The sequence below is a fragment of the Chaetura pelagica genome, unplaced genomic scaffold (assembly GCF_000747805.2).
Source record: "Chaetura pelagica isolate M959 unplaced genomic scaffold, ChaPel_1.0 scaffold552, whole genome shotgun sequence".
Taxonomy (NCBI): domain Eukaryota; kingdom Metazoa; phylum Chordata; class Aves; order Apodiformes; family Apodidae; genus Chaetura; species Chaetura pelagica.
The window spans coordinates 148,546-164,661 of NW_009952361.1; the positions used below are offsets into that span (position 1 = coordinate 148,546).

General features: G+C 45.5%; 1 protein-coding gene across 1 annotated transcript in view; it reads left to right on the forward strand.

Moving 5' to 3' along the window:
- The window catches only part of DYM (dymeclin), a 161,965-nt gene that overhangs the window by 128,124 nt on the left and 17,725 nt on the right, over window positions 1-16,116 (forward strand). The window contains exon 15 of the mRNA XM_010007892.1: window positions 7,104-7,217. Coding sequence (XP_010006194.1) covers window positions 7,104-7,217 — 114 coding nt within the window. The remainder of the gene's footprint in view (window positions 1-7,103; window positions 7,218-16,116) is intronic.

Genomic DNA, 16,116 nt, shown 5'->3' on the forward strand with positions numbered 1-16,116 from the left:
CTTCCAGTGCCTGAAGGGGCTCCAGGAAAGCTGGGGAGGGACTTGGGACAAGGGCAGGGAGGGATGGGATGAGGGGGAATGGTTTTAAGTTGGAAGAGGAGAGATTTAGGTGAGACATGAGGAGGAAGTTCTTTGGTGTGAGGGTGGTGAGAGCCTGGCCCAGGTTGCCCAGAGAAGCTGTGGCTGCCCCATCCCTGGCAGTGGTTCTGTGATTCTGTTTTGCTCTTGCTGCCTCCACCAGCCTAATGATAAATATGGGGGATTTTAAAGAAAAAAAACTAAGAGCAATGATTCAGCTGCCTTGTTCTTGGGGCTGTGTCTGAATGTGTGTTGCTTTCACCTGCAGAATCTCCTTCCACAACAGTCCCTTTGGGTAAGGAGACATTTTACAAGAAAACAGTTGGAAATAGAGGTGGATCAGCCACTGTTAGAGATGTTGCTCTCTGTGGAGTTTGACTTTGGAAAACAGTTGTTATTTTAATTACTTTTGCATCTGATAGAGACTTTAATGTTCACAGTGAGAACCTGAGTCATGATTCCTGCTAGAAAATAACAGGATTCAGAGCTCCAAGCTGTCCCAACTTTTGACAGCTACAGATCACAGAGACAGCATGACACTGCCTGGCTGGTTGGGCTCAGTTTTCTTCAGGTTGTGTCAAGAGAGGTTGTGGTGCAGTGAAGAGAAGTCATCTTCATTCCTGCCTGAGATAGGGACCTTCTCTGGTTATTTGTCCAGATCCAGGAAAACTACTGGTGGCCACATCCCTCTGGGTGACAGCCCTGTGCCTCCCCCAGAGATAGCAGCATGTCCTTCCTTTTGTAACAGTTCAGCATAGAGTTTCCTCAGCAATTTAAAACATTCCTCCCCAAAAGTATTTAATATTAGGTTGCAGGATAATGCCAGTTACCCTCAGAAACTATTTAAAGCTTTCCACGTTGAATTTTTAAATAGCTCCTTTGTTGGAGAAGCAAAGATGTCAAAAAAAAAATATTAAAAAAAGGTTCATTTCTTCTTTTAAACGTACCTGTCACCAGCTGGCAAGTGGTGAGAGCTGTCAGAGCTGAATAAAAGATGAGGTTCAGCTGACTCCTCAGTCACATCCTCCAGTTCATACATGCTATCAGCAGCTCTACCATCCCAAACAGAACCTTTATCCTCTGTGCCACAAAATATTTCAACTTCTCTTCCTATGCCTTGAAAAAGGGGCAAATTTTATTAATTTTATGTACACGTGGTGGGAAAGCATCTGGGACCATGTGGGCAATATCTGAGAAGAACCCAAATGAGTTTCTGGCTCCCAAGCTTTGCTCAGGCTTTTCTGTCTGCTGATCATGGTGGGAGCTCCATCCAAATGGCCACGGGATGTTGTGAATGTCTGTAATGTAGATGTGTTCAAACAGGAGTCAGGATATTGTGGGGAAAGAAATCTTTAATGATCTGACCCAATCAATTCCTAAAGTGGATGTTGCTGGAAGCTGGGAGGATAAATTCATAGGGAGGATCTCTTGAGCTGCTCTTACATTCTTATTTCTTAGAATCATAGACTGGTTTGGGTTGGAAGGGGCTTTAAAGATCATCCAGATCCAACCCCCCTGCATGGGCAGGGACACCTCCCACCAGCCCAGGTTGCTCCAAGCCCCATCCAACCTGCCCTTCAACACTGCCAGGGATGGGGCAGCCACAGCTTCCCTGGGCAACCTGGGCCAGGCTCTCACCACCCTCACACCAAAGAATTTCCTCCTCATGTCTCACCTAAATCCCCCCTCTTCCAGTTTTAAACCATTCCCCCTCATCCTCTCACTCCCTGCCCTTGTCCAAAGTCCCTGAGGGAACTTTGAATTGAGGGGCCCAGACCTGACCCCAGGATTCCAGGTGCCCCCTCCCCAGAGCCCAGCACAGGGGGACCAGCCCTGCCCTGCTCCTGCTGGACACACCAGTGCTGACACAAGCCAGGATGCTGGTGCCTTCTGGGCCACCTGGGCACACACTGGCTCATGTTCAGCCAGTGCCTTGGAGGAGATTATAGGGAAAACAAGAGCAGTTAAGAAGCTGGACCTCTGAGGACAAGTAGAATGGGTGCTGATTAACTGAAGGAAGACTCAAGGTGATGTGATATTTTTTAAAGAAACCCCTTGCTGTGGAGGGAAAAGAAAAAGCTTTTTCACATACTTGTGGGTTCTCAGGTCATAAGGAAAGACTTTCTAATGTTTAACAATAACAAAGCACTGTGGTAGGTTTCCAGGGACTTCAGCATTGGAGACCTCTGGATAGCAGACATTTGGCAGGACCACACTGAGGAGGACAGAGCAGAAAATATCTCTAGGCACCCCTGAATATGAGGGTGGCTCTGCAGCTCCACCAGAGTGGGAATTGCCCAGGATATCTGTGGTATGAACTTGGTCACAGCACCTCTGGTCTTTACCTCAAGATTTGGACCAGTTGACTCTGGAGATAACACGTGATGTCTGTGTAATTCATCAGGGAGGCAAAAAATGGGTGAATATTTAAGGGATCTCAGTTTATAGACCCTTTTTTCTTGGTAACGCCTTATCTGCCTTTGGGTTTCTAGGAAAAAAGCTACTAATTCCCATTACCAGCTGATAGGGAACATATGGGAGCAGTTAATGCTGTACCAAAGGAACTGAAATCAAAATACCTTCTGTTTCCCATTAATTTACTTTTCATTTCAGAAAGTAATCTTAATCAGATATTGTGCATCTTAATGGGAGAGTCTTCCTCTGGATGGTGAACAAAGAGGAATTCTATGGTTCCTGGCCTGGCCTCCTGCAGGAATGTTTCAGCTGGGAACTATCTACATGCCTTTGTTTCAGAGGTGGTCTCTAATTTGGTCAGCAACCTCAAAAGTGTCAGGGATTTGGTGGAGTCTCTTCATTAGCAGCTCCTAAAGATGAGTTTGGTTCATGGCTGTTGAGAGAGCTCCTTGGCTTTCATTACTTCTGTGTTTCCTATGACCTAGTGATAGATTATCTTGTGGTTGAACAGCCTTAACTAAGAACTGCTAGATTTTGTTTTCCAAAATTATCTGATAGCCACCAGGAGGTCAACAATGGTTTAGTGATGCAAAGGATCCTATTGATGTGATTTCCTGCTAGGAATTCTGTTCTCCAAAGACATTCCCCTGCTAGGTTTTTTAATCCATTGAGTTGGCTTGGCTCTGGCACAGCAACTCCTCTTGCACGAGCTGCAGGACTTGCAGTGTGCAGAAGAATTAATCTTTCCTGTTTTCCTTAAAATACTCCTAGAAAAAGCCTTAATCATGCAGATAACTAGAGCCAGACTAAATGCTCAGATTTATTTCCTTTGGTCCTTTTTATTATTATCTCCCCACCTGCCCACTTTCTTTGGGAGTGGGGAATTGTGAAGAGCAGAGTATCATGAAAAAGTCTTGTGTCTTTGAACATGCTCCTGGTTTCAAGGTGAATCTAAATAACTTCAATGCTTTAAATTTCATAGAATCCAGACTGGTTTGGGTTGGAAGGGACCTGAAAGATCATCTAGTTCCAACCCCCCTGCATGAGCAGGGACACCTCCCACCAGCCCAGGCTGCTCCAAGCCCCATCCAACCTGCCCTTCAACACTGCCAGGGATGGGGCAGCCACAGCTTCTCTGGGCAACCTGGGCCAGGCTCTCACCACCCTCACACCAAAGAATTTGCTCCTCATGTCTCATCTCAGTCTCCTCTCTTCCAACTTAAAACCATTCCCCCTCATCCCATCCCTCCCTGCCCTTGTCCCAAGTCCCTCCCCAGCTTTCCTGGAGCCCCTTCAGGCACTGGAAGCTGCTCTAAGGTCTCCCTGGAGCCTTCTCTTCTCCAGGCTGAACACCCCAACTCTCCCAGCCTGGCTGCAGAGCAGAGCTGCTCCAGCCCTTGTGACCTCCTCTGGACCTTCTCCAATATCTCTATGCCTTTCCTGTGTTGAGGGCTCCACCTTATCTTCCTTTTCCCCTCATTGGGTTCCCAAGTATCTCACTGGGGTACTGTTCTATCAAGAACTACTCCAGTTCTCCTCTGTCTGAAGTAGGAAGGCAAATAATGCTTAGAGAGAAGTAGTGTTATTCAAGTAGATATTTTTCATCTCAGTCTTCAACAAGGTACCAAAAATAGCCTTTCCAAGCTCTGTGAAATGCTGACAGAACCTGAACATTTTGGAAGCCTCTCACACTTTTGTTCCTGGTGAAATACAGCTCAACCAAGATTATTATCTTCACCAGAAGACACATAAAAGTATTTTTAGAACATGGTGAGATGGGAGGCTTTGACTTTCCAAAATGGGTAACACCAGAATTCAGGTAGTATCTTTGAGCCTCATTCATTGGGTTTTTTTATGCATTATGATAGTGTTTTATCCTTTGGATGAAAAGCTGAATATTCCACTTTGGTTTTGTTGTGGTTGAGCAGAATTTGAGCTACCAAGGCAATCACTGGTGGGATGGATTCTCTGCGTGAGCCTGGCCTGGGTGGGGATGGGTTTCACCAGCCCTTCCTGACAACAGAGGAGTGTTGAAATGCAGGAAGATGTTTTGTTGTATTTGGTGGTTTTGGGTTTTCAAAGTTTGTGGCCAACTTTCTCATTCCTCTCTGAGCTGTGGATCCTCCACCAGCAATTTGTCCCAGACTCTGTGCCAAAACCATGGCCGAGCTCCTCACGCTCATTGCACAAGCAGTTTCTGGCCAGTTTCTTCTGGAATTTTTCCTTCCACCCTCCAGCTCCTGTGCTTATGAACTCAGAACATCTTCCTACTCCTGTTGGGTTTTTTTTCAAGGCTCAGAGATCACAACTCCACAGTGGGTCTTTATGTGTAAGAATGTAAAACCTACCTGCACCATCTGCCAGAGGGAGTGAAGTTCTTCCCTGTGTTCAAGTACAAAGACACTCGTAAGGACAGGACAGAAGGTGAAACCTGATTTTTCATCTCTGGCCTGATTTCCACACTTACATTGTTTCACACAAAATAGGACCAAACAAAAAAAACCAAACCCCAACAACCCCAAAAAGCAACTTCCAGCAAGTGTCACCTGGCTCTCTTTCTGGAGAAAACTGCTCTGCCACCCATCCAATCTACCTGCTCAAGACAAGGACTAGGGTTTTTGGGAGGAATCACCAGAGAGGAACAACAAATTTGAATCTCAAAGCACTTGAGCCATCAGCTGTCTTTGTTTTCTGAACAGCAGCTGAGCTGGGAGGCATCATTAGGGTAATGGTTTCTGGCTCCAGCTTGTGTTTCACTGCAGAACAAAGAGAGCTCTGCAGAGATTTTGTAGGATGAAACGCTTCCCCCTTCTCCCCCTTCTACTTGGAAGAATTAGCAAAGAGTACTCGATGTGTTGGAGGTTGTGATTCAGGTTCAAGTGGACATTAGGACTTTTCAGAGGAGAGACTGTGTGTGTGTGTGTGTGTCCTGAGCTGCATCAAAAGAAGTGTGGCCATCAGGTCAAGGGAGGTGATTCTCCCGCATCTGTATCAGCTCTCTTGAGACCCCACCTGGACAACTGTGTCCAGTTCTGAAGCCCACAACATAAGAAGGACATGGAGCTACTGGAAATTCCAGAGGAGGTCACAGAGATGCTGGGAGGGCTGGAGCAGCTCTGCTCTGGAGCCAGGCTGGGAGAGTTGGGGTGTTCAGCCTGGAGAAGAGAAGGCTCCAGGGAGACCTTAGAGCAGCTTCCAGTGCCTGAAGGGGCTCCAGGAAAGCTGGGGAGGGACTTGGGACAAGGGCAGGGAGGGATGGGATGAGAGGGAATGGATTGAAACTGGAAGAGGGGAGATTTAGGTTGGACATGAGGAGTAAATTCTTTCCTGTCAGGCCCTGGCCCAGGTTGCCCAGAGAAGCTGTGGCTGCCCCATCCCTGGCAGTGTTGAAGGGCAGGTTGGATGGGGCTTGGAGCAACCTGGGCTGGTGGGAGGTGTCCCTGCCCATGCAGGGGGGTTGGAACTGGATGATCTTTCAGGTCCCTTCCAACCCAAACCAGTCTGGGATTCTAAGAGTGTGCCTGAAGCCTGTGAGATGTAAGAGGACTTGTGTGTGGCTCCAGCCAAGGGGTTGCTAAGTGCTTATGTGTGCATGGGCTCTACCAAGTGACTGATCATCTTGTGACCACAGACTCAGACAATAGACTCTGAATTTGGTGTTGAAACTTTGTCCCATAGCCTTTTGAGTTGTTTGGAGTTTCAGATCCCCTGCGTGACCGATGAGTTCTTCTGGGATGAGGGATGGGGTTTGCAAAGTGTGCTTTTTTGGGATGAAAGGAGCTAGAGAAGTAGAGGTTTTCTGATGTCCCACATGGAGAACTGCCGGTGGGATGTCTGCTGCTGGTGTGACCTCCTGAGCTTGGAGAGGGATAAAAGTTAAAGGCTGACCTAACTGTTCTAGCTAATGAGGACCATCTGGGGCACAGAAAAAGGGGGTGGGGAGGGAAATATGGTGAAAAGCAGCTTGGAGGAGATGCATGGAGGATGAGGAGAGCAGAGAGAGGGATTATACAGGTCCTTGGACCTGGATTCTGGGGTGGGGGGGAAGGTGCCTGGGGCACTTTGGATGGTTAATTTGGGGAGAAGAGGAGCTTTGTGGGCTTTTTTTTTCCCCCCCTCATCCTGATTGCTGTGGCTTTGAGTGCTACAAATCCCCGCCAGGAAGTCATGTAGTCTTGTAAAGGTGTGGAGATACTTAATAGTTGTCTTCAAGCCTTTAGTCCAGGAGGCATCAAACTTGTCAAGAATTTACTTCAATGCTTGACAAGAAAAATGAATTCCTAGCCCATAAAGGAGAATGGAAGGCCTCAAAAATAGAAAACAGAAGCAAATCATAGCAATATAAACACATACCAGTGCTTGAAAATGTATGAAAATGTATGAATTCATCTGTGTGTGTTGAATTGTAAAAATCATCTCTCTGTTAAAAATTACTGTAGGAGGCTACTGGTCATTGAGCTCATTTGGCATTAACGAAGTCTCCGTGGCTGCGATGCAAGCAATGACATGTTTATCCTTCAACAGGTTGATCCAGGGCAAGGAGATGACAGCTTGGGGTGTAAATTGGTGCAAAGATCTCTTTCTTGATGTGTTCTGATTTTTCCTTCCAGGTGATCAGCTTCTTCAGCTCCCGATTGGAACAAGCTGGAGCTGAGCTGTCGGTGGAGAGAGTCCTGGAAATCATCAAGCAAGGAGCTGTTGCTTTGCCCAAAGACAGACTAAGAGTAAGTGCTCAAGCCCTCGTTGATTCAAGTGTCCTGGTCCAGGCAATTCCAGAAATACCCTTGAGATCCATAACATCCCAACATCATTTTTCCTCTCAGTTGCAGCAGAGAAAGGATTAGGTTGTGGATTCTCATAGGTGTGTGTTGGAATTTCAGTTCCCACTTTGCGCTGAACGTTTGGGTGAGTTTTCTTGATGAGTTTTTCAGCTCAAGTGCTTGGAGAGATTAAAATTTGCTGAGGAGAAGGTTATCTTCATCCTTTCTCAAAGGTGCAGTCTCACCTCTCACTCCTCCATCTATTATTTATTTAAGCTGTAACCAAACTCTGATCATTCTGTTGGATTTTTTTTGTTAACTTCTTTTTCTAGTCCCTCCATCTGGGTCTAGAGAAAAGGCTACAAAGATCAATCTCTGGGACTTTAGTTAAGAATTAACCAACTTGCTGAAAAGCAGTTCAACCCCTGTTTAATTCTGGTCAATACATCTATATAATCGACCTCTATATAATCCTGAGCAGACCCCTCTGTTCTCTCTTGAGAATCTCTCCAGCCATAGGAGGGATTTACCAACTTGACAGGTTTTGTGAGGCTAAAATCCATTAATGGCTGAGAGGTGTTTAGATATTGCAGGGATGAAATCTGTGTAAGTAGGGAAGGAAATAATCTGTGCTGGAGCCCAGAACCCACCCGTGTCCTGGGCTGCATCCCCAGCAGCATGGCCAGCAGGGCCAGGGAGGGGATTGTCCCCTCTGCTCTGCTCTGCTGAGACCCCCCTGCAGGGCTGGGGCCAGGGCCGCAGCACAGTAAGGACATGGAGATGCTGGAGAGAGTCCAGAGGAGGCCCCAGAGATGCTGGGAGGGCTGGAGCAGCTCTGCTCTGGAGCCAGGCTGGGAGAGTTGGGGATGGTTCACCCAGAGCCACTTCTCGAGCTTGTCCAGGTCCCTCAGGATGACACCCTGTCCCTCAGGCAGGTCAGCTTGGTGTCATAGCAGTGATCAGCAGCACACAATTCCAACCTATAGAAATGGCCTTGTGAATCTTCATGCCCTCTGTCCTTGTCCCTCTTTCCTTGGAGTCTCACAGTTCCTCAGGTCTTCCCACTTCACTCTTTGAGGTTTTCAGGGCAAGCTGTTCAAAAGCTCAACAAAATTATATTAAGATCAGACTAAAGATACAGTTACACAACAACTCTGGCGGCTCTGAGGAGTTTCAGCAGCTAAATAAAGGAATAGGCTTTAATCCACGTGTCTTAATGACACACTCTGGGCATGTCTGGGTGGGTGGGAGCAGCCCTGCCCACACTTGCTTTGCCTGCACAATAGGTTCTGTGGCTGTTGGCATCACTAAGCTCACATCCAGGAGCTGGAAGCTCTCTGGCTGTGTAGACCCACTCATGTTGCCTGCTGAAAGGACAGTTTTCCAAGACAGGCTGGGGTGGGGGCAGTCAGTCCAGAGAAGGGAGAGGAGCTGGCTTGTGCTTGGCCAGCTTGGACAATGTGTGGAGGAACTAGATGGTCTTTAAGGTCCCTTCCAATCCAAAGCATTCTGTGATTCCATGAGATACGGATCTGTTGTATCTGGGTTTATATGATCTGCCCATTATTACAGTGGGCCAAGCTGTAGAGTTTAATCCTAAGAATGTATAGACTGGCTTTGCAGTTAATTGCTAATTAATTTTCAAGCCATCCTTGCCTTTGGCCTTAACATCCTAAAGTGCTTTAGAATAGAAGAGGCCCTGCAGAGACATTACTCCAACCTCCTAGAAATTGCCACCTTCAGCTGGAGCACCTTGAGGAAACACAAAAAGGTTCTGCTGTGGAAAAAGGAAGATTGCAGCAGCCCTTGTCCTCACTGGCTTCCCTGCAGCTCAGTGGTGGGGGGAAAAGTACCTCATGTATGCAGAGATAAATCCAAGGACTGTTTCTGAGTTGCTTATCTCAGCCTCTGTCAAGGAAAGGAGCATTCAAGAGGTGTTGCACCTTCTGAGATCTGCAGCCTGTAGTTCAAACATGAATAACATCCTCTAAAAATAACAGCACTTAGAGCCACCATCCTGATCTGCATAATGGGGCTTATCAGGTTGGTAGCACACCCTGGTTCTCCTGCTCCCTTTCTCTGGGGGGAAGCACCATGGGATGGAGAGTGAGCATGTTCCTTAGCAGTAAGTCATATGTGTGAGGAAAGTCATCCTGCATTTTCTTAGCAAATAATTGGTGGGAAATGGGAGATCTAACTCATCTTTTCCTTCCAGTCCTGGAGACAAACAATATAATTAACATTATTTGAAGCCTGTGCTTTTCACCATGGACTGTGAAAGGCAGGGAAGGTCCAATCTTAGTAATTAGCCTTTTAGAAGACTTCTGCATAAACAGAAAGATAAAGGAGCAGGTGCTGAAATGGAGAGCTGGTTATTTCTCCTTCAGTCCGTGGGAGGAGATAAATGAAGTTAATATTCCTGGGATGGAGGCAGAAGTCACGACGTGGAGATAGAGCTGTCTCCTTTGCAGACCAGCAGCCACAATCCAGGCTCCCTCTTTTATTGCAGAAGCTTATTAAAGGCAATTTAGAGATCAGAGTGATAGGTGAAAATTGGCCTCGTTCTTTCTTGATTTGTTGTTGGGTTTTTTTTAGTATTTTTTTTTTTCCCAAGTTCTCAGGCTGCCTTCTTTACCCTTGGTGAACTATCTGTACTTTGAGGAGCTTGAGAGAAGTGGGATTGTGTCTGGAGTCTGGGGAGTTATCTCAGGTTTTCAAGGGGAGTTACCTCAGGATTTCAAGGGGAGTTAAGCCAGCAGATAACTGCTCCTTTCCAAGGAGTGGGAAAACTTGTTTCAAATGCCAGCTAGTGACTGGAAGCTGATATTTGAGTTCATGGAATGATCACACTTGGGAGGCTACGTTTCGTTCTTTAGAAGAGTTCCCACCAGCTGAGCCACTCAAGGCAGAGGTTTCATTTCCAGGAACATATTCTGGGCTGCCCTTTGTTCCTCTCCTTTGCTCAATGTGTCAGTGAGTTTTTTTAGTCATCAGTGTGCATTCTGTCCTGTGTTGTCCATGTGTTGTGCAGCTGTCAACTCCCACCTCTTTAATATGGTACAAAATATAGTATTTATTAATATTAATGCCTAGTTCAGGTATTAAAATTTCACAGAATATGAAAAAGGAGGTGAAGTCCTTCTGTCTCTTGACAGAACAAGCTTTGCTTTAGGTGTTAACCCCATGGCTCATGGGTTTCCCCTTCTATTAAAGATGTGATTTCATCTTCTTCAGTTTCCATTTGTTACATTGGAAAAAGCTTCAGAGCATCAAGGCACCTGACCAAAGTACTGAATTGAATGGGGGACATCAAGCCTTGTTTTTTTCAACTCTGGAAGGAAGGAATAGCCAGAAAAGAAAGGGCATGTGAAGACTCCAGGACTTGAGGGAATACAAACAGTTATTTGGTTGAGCTACTGAGCTCTCTCTGGGAAGGTTGCTGTGCTTCTGCAGTTGCTTCTCCTAGGGAGGAGACATCATCTGTTTGATGGTCAGTTGTACCATCACACCATGCAGAGGGGCAGGACCTGGGCATTGTTAACACAGCACGTTAACACAGACGTCCTCAGGGCTGAGCCTTGCAGGCACCTGTGGTGCCAACTTCCTCTTGCTGCTCCTCAACTGCTGCTAACCCTTAGCCTCAAGAAGATCAGACTAGTAAGTGAAACTTACAACTTCTAAACAAAGGGCTTTGCACCTTCCTGAAACACCAAACGGATGCTGAGAATCCTAATCTTTATGGGTGGTGTGTCTGCTTCTGACAATTTCTCCCCTCAATGAAGATGTCAGCCTTCCCGGCTGCCATGAGCTGACCTTCAAGTGATGAACAATCATTCATGTTTCCTTGGAAGGCATTCATTTCAGAGGTCAGCTTCTCAGAGCCCTTGGGTAGACAGGAATATACTCCTCATCCCTTGAGAAAATACGATTTTGAGCAAACACTGCATTAAAAAAAAAAATGATCTAAAAATGTTGATGGGCTTTGTGGTCAGAAAAGAACTTATCATCATGAAGCTGTGAGCAGGCAGGCAAAGGCATGTCCACCCTCAGCTGACTTGTTGCTCATCTTGAAGTTGCATTAAGTGCTTGTCTGCCTGACCCACCTTCTGCAGGTGATCTTCTGGTAAAATAAACCTAACTACTACTTCAGTTGTGGAGAATGAGTTGAAACTAAACTGAATGACACCACTTTTTAATATATCCAAGCAGGAGTTTATATCATTGCAATCTTTTTAATTAAATGGTGCAGACTAAACGTGGAGGGCAAACTCTAAAGCATGTGAAAACGATCATGGAAAACTTGTGATTATTTTACTGCTTCAAGATAATTTGCAGTGTGTGGGAATTCTTGACTGTGCATTTCAAAACTGTACAGAAAGAAAACTCAGGCTCTGAGCTCCCATTATATCCCAGAAGGAAACCAAAACTTTTGGGGCTGTAATTCAGGGGTAAATGTCACTGTCCCTTTTAAGCATTAAACAGGATAATCCACAGAATTGTGTCCTTGGGGGAGGTAAACTTGAGTAGATTGTTAGAATAGATGATGTGGTAGCAAAAACCTTTTGCTTATGTGCCTGGTTTCTTTCTTTTTTAACTCTCAAGAAGCCCAGGGCCAAAGCAAATCAGCTTTTAGCTTCCAAGTCTTGGAAATTTGATGACTCTTTTTGTTCCCTGGTTAAAAGTGGATTTCAATTGGAGAGACTCATTGGTAACTACGTAGGATGCAGATTGAATTGATGAGCTAAATACTGAACAACATTTCATTTTCAGAAGCTTCCTCCAGATGAGATGGAAGGAATGGGTTAACTTGGAAGCTTTCGAGATGGTGTAAGGAACTATACTCCAGTTCTTTGAGGTGTAGCTTGACTTGAAACTTGGGATCCATGGAAAACCATGGAGCTTCGTGTTTCTGAACTCAAAGACTTCTGAAATGTTGGTATATTTTGGTAGTGTTGGTGAGTCACTTAAAAAGCAGATTTATTTGCTTTTTGAAAGTTTGCTTTGATATTTTTAAAGTAAAAAAAAAGAACAACAACCAGAACTCTTCTGACAATTCCCATTCCAGTAAATGTTTGCATGGATTTTGAATGTCATACATTTCAAGATATGGATTGCTGTGGTGTGGTGTAAGATGAGTCCTTTTGCACATCAGGTCTTAGTCCCAGCTGAGTATATTCTCTGAATATTGCCAGGTCTGAGAGTGCCCGTGACTCTCTCAAAGAGAGTTAACCAGCACTGTAACCAACCCTGTATTTATATGTTCCTCTCAAGACTCCTCAGGTGTCTACTGAAGGTGACATTTCTACAGTATCATGTTTTTCCAAATTGTTCAGTGTGATGGGGAAGGGACCAAAAAAAACCTCCACCCCTCACGTAGCGCTGGTTCATTTTTCAAATGTCAATGCTTCTGAGAACCCAAACAAGTTCAGGTTGCTCTGTCAGAGCAGCTGTCACTCAGGTGGGGAATTAAAACCAGCTTTTTAACTTCAGTGGTTATAAATCCTTCTGGGGAGGTGGAGAAAAATGAACAGTAACTTTTGGCATTGTCCTGCACTGGGGAAGGAACAACAAAATGCACCAGTACAGGCAGGAGATGTTCTGCTTGACAGCAGCTCCGTGGAGAAGGACCTTGGGGTTCTGGTGGACAAGTTCTCTATGGGAGAACCATTTGCCCTTGTGGCCAAGAAGGCCAATGGTATCTTGGGGTGCATTAAGATCAGTGTGTCCAGCAGATCAAGGAAGGTTCTCCTCCCCCTTTAATCAACCCTGGTGAGACCTCACTTGGAGTGTTGTGTCCAGTTCTGGGCTCCCCAGCTCCAGAGGGACAGGGATTTGCTGGAGAGAGTCCAACAGAGACCACAAAACTGATGAAGTGACTGGAACATCTGTCTGATGAGGAGAGGCTGAGAGACCTGGGGCTGTTCAGTCTAGAGAGGACAAGACTGAGGGGGGGATCTAATTAATGTCTCTAAATACACGAGGGCACCAAGAAGGCAGGGACAAGCTCTTGTCACTTGTGCCTGTGACAGGATGAGGGGCAGTGGATTCAAACTGGAGCCCAGGAAGTTCCTCTTCAAGATGAGGAGAAACTTCTTTGCTGTGAGGTTGACAGAGCCCTGGGCCAGGCTGCCCAGAGAGGCTGTGGAGTCCTTTCTCTGGAGATCTGTCTGGATGCCTTTCTGAGGGATCTGCCCTAGTTTGTTTGGTTTTGTGGGTTTTTTGTTTATTTGGGGGTTTTTTGTTGATTTTTTTTGGTCCTGCTCTGGCAGGGGGGGTTGAACTCGATTATCTTTGGAGGTCCCTTCCAACCTCGACCATTCTTTGATTCTGTGGAGGGGGGAGAACCTAAAACCAGCTATTTTATCTTGCTTGTCTGCCTGGCACACAGTTCTAAACATATTAATGTGTTTCTGACACCTCCCTGTTGAACAATCATGTAAACATTGTTGCAGTGTCAGCAAACGTGCATTAGCAAACTCTTGAATCTCTGATCTTTAAACTATTTCTGGTGTAGCAGCAGCTTTCTTGCTGTGCTGGAGCCAAATAACTCTTGGAGCAGAAAATAACATTCGTGCTTTTAACTTGGAGAAAGCTTTTCTTCACAGATCCAGAATAAATGAAGAATTTCAACTTTGTTTTCTTCCTGCTTATTGAAACATTTGTTGCTAGACACCAACGCTCCAGAGATCCATGGGAAAAATCCTGCTCTCCCAGGAGAGCTTTGCTTTTGGCTTCTTTAAGGTTTGCAGGCTTCATGATTATGGAATGCTACCAGGAATGATCTGAGCAGGACTCTGGGCATGTGCAGAGGATTTTTTGTGTTTCATGGTGTGGAGTATGAAGTTCATACTGGTTGCTATTAATTTCAGGGCAATCATGTTCTGCTTCCCAGCAGGCTCTAGAACCATCAGGACTTTCTCCATGTCGCTGGTACATCTGGTTGTGCTGGGCTAGCTAATCAACTACAGGCAGTGTTGCTATTATAAGCCTGCAAGCCACTTGAAAAGTTACCCAGGAGTTTGGTAATGAGGGCCCTGCAGTTATTATTTGAGAGGGTTTCCCCCACTCCCTTCCCTCCCCTTTTATCTTCCCTACAGGGGTCATCAGACTGGCAATATTTTATTCTGTTTTTTCTTTTTACAAGCTGAAAGTTGAGACTTTTAAAAGTTCAGATCTTGGTGTGTCGAGCTACTTGAATTTCCTGTAACAAAGTTGGAGTTGAGAGTCAATTTGTAAGAGCATCAAAGCGAGGAGACGTTCAGGTTGACTCTGTGAGCAAAGGTGGTATTTGGAGAGATCAGAAACTCACAGCTGAGCTCGTGTTGAGGCACAGTTGTCATCTGGCCATTAGATCTGGTATGTGTTGTTAACCTTCAGTAAGGTGATCAGTCACATTTATGAGGATAAATTAGAAACAACCAAAAAAAATAGATTTCCAGTTAAAAAATGAGAACAGATGAAAACAGAGTGATGTTGAGCTTTCCACATGAGGCAGCCCGTGGCTCCTTTTGAAAATGCATCCTTCCCAGCCTCACTGATGCCAAAGTCTATCCAATAATGAATGATTTATCTTTCTATATTTGGCTTTTTCCTGTTGGAAGGGCGGGAGGGAAATTCTAAACTCCAGAATATCCAGTCACTCCTTAGCCCTTGGCTTGCAAACACATAAACAAGGCAGATGGTTACAAGTTATGTCCCAAACCCTGGTTTATACACCCACATATTTTCAGGCTGGTTGCTTAAAAACCTGACATAAAATGTTGTGTTGGAGCTGGTTTCTAGAAAATGTTGTGTTGGAGCTGATGTGTTTTGGGCAGGGGTGGGGAATCCTGCCTGTCGATGAAGCACAATCACGTTGCGCCGCAGCTCCGGCTGGAAACGGGGAGTCTGGCAGCGCCGGCGTTCAGATGGTGCCTTTTGGCTGGGAGGTGATAAGCAAAGAGAGACAGTCTGGCTCCTTCCAGGAGCCTCTCAGTCATGTCTGAGCTCTCGACAGTTCCCAAAGCCTCTGGCTGACTTTCCCCTGTGGACCATTCATTTATCAGGAAATGAAATTGGTTACAGGATTCCGCACGTTGCCAAACCTCACTGACGAAATCGGGTTCGTTCCCACTTCCAGAAGAAGGAAAAAGGGATTAACTCCTTGTGCTTGGGACTTCAGCTTTCAGGGCTTTGGCTGAAAAAAAAAAAAAAAAAAGGGCAGATTCCTTCTAATTTTTCAGGTTCTCTGGAAATTGCTGACATGCATCATGTGCTACCAATGCATCAAACTTGATCATTTTGTTAATTTGCCCATTATCCTTTTTATCATAGTTACCACTGTCTTGATAAATATTATTTCAGGACAGTTGGAGTAATTTTTGTGTGGGTTTTACCTGCTGAATTCAGGGCACCCTGGCTTAAGATAGCCTAAAGTAAAAGAGGGAAAATCAAGATTTACTGAAGTGCAGGAAGGGTGAAACTTGATGATCATTAAGACCCTTTCCAGCCCCAAAACATTCTATGATTCTCTGATTCTAAAATACAAAAGATCCTTCTCTGTTCAGAGGAGGGGTTTAAAGCAGGTTCTATGATATATAGAACCTGTATGTTGCTGAGATTCACCAGACTTCAGGCTGCTCCACATTTCCCAAGGGAGTGCTGGTTGGCACCTTTAAGGGAGCAGATTCTCAACAGGGCAGATTGTAGGGAGAAAAAAGGGGCCATTTTATTAGTATTAATTTATTTCTCATGATAGGTCATGGTTTGCATTGAAAGGAACCTTGAAGATGATCCAGATCCAACCCCCCTGCATGGGCAGGGACACCTCCCACCAGCCCAGGCTGCTCCAAGCCCCATCCAACCTGCCCTTCAACACTGCCAG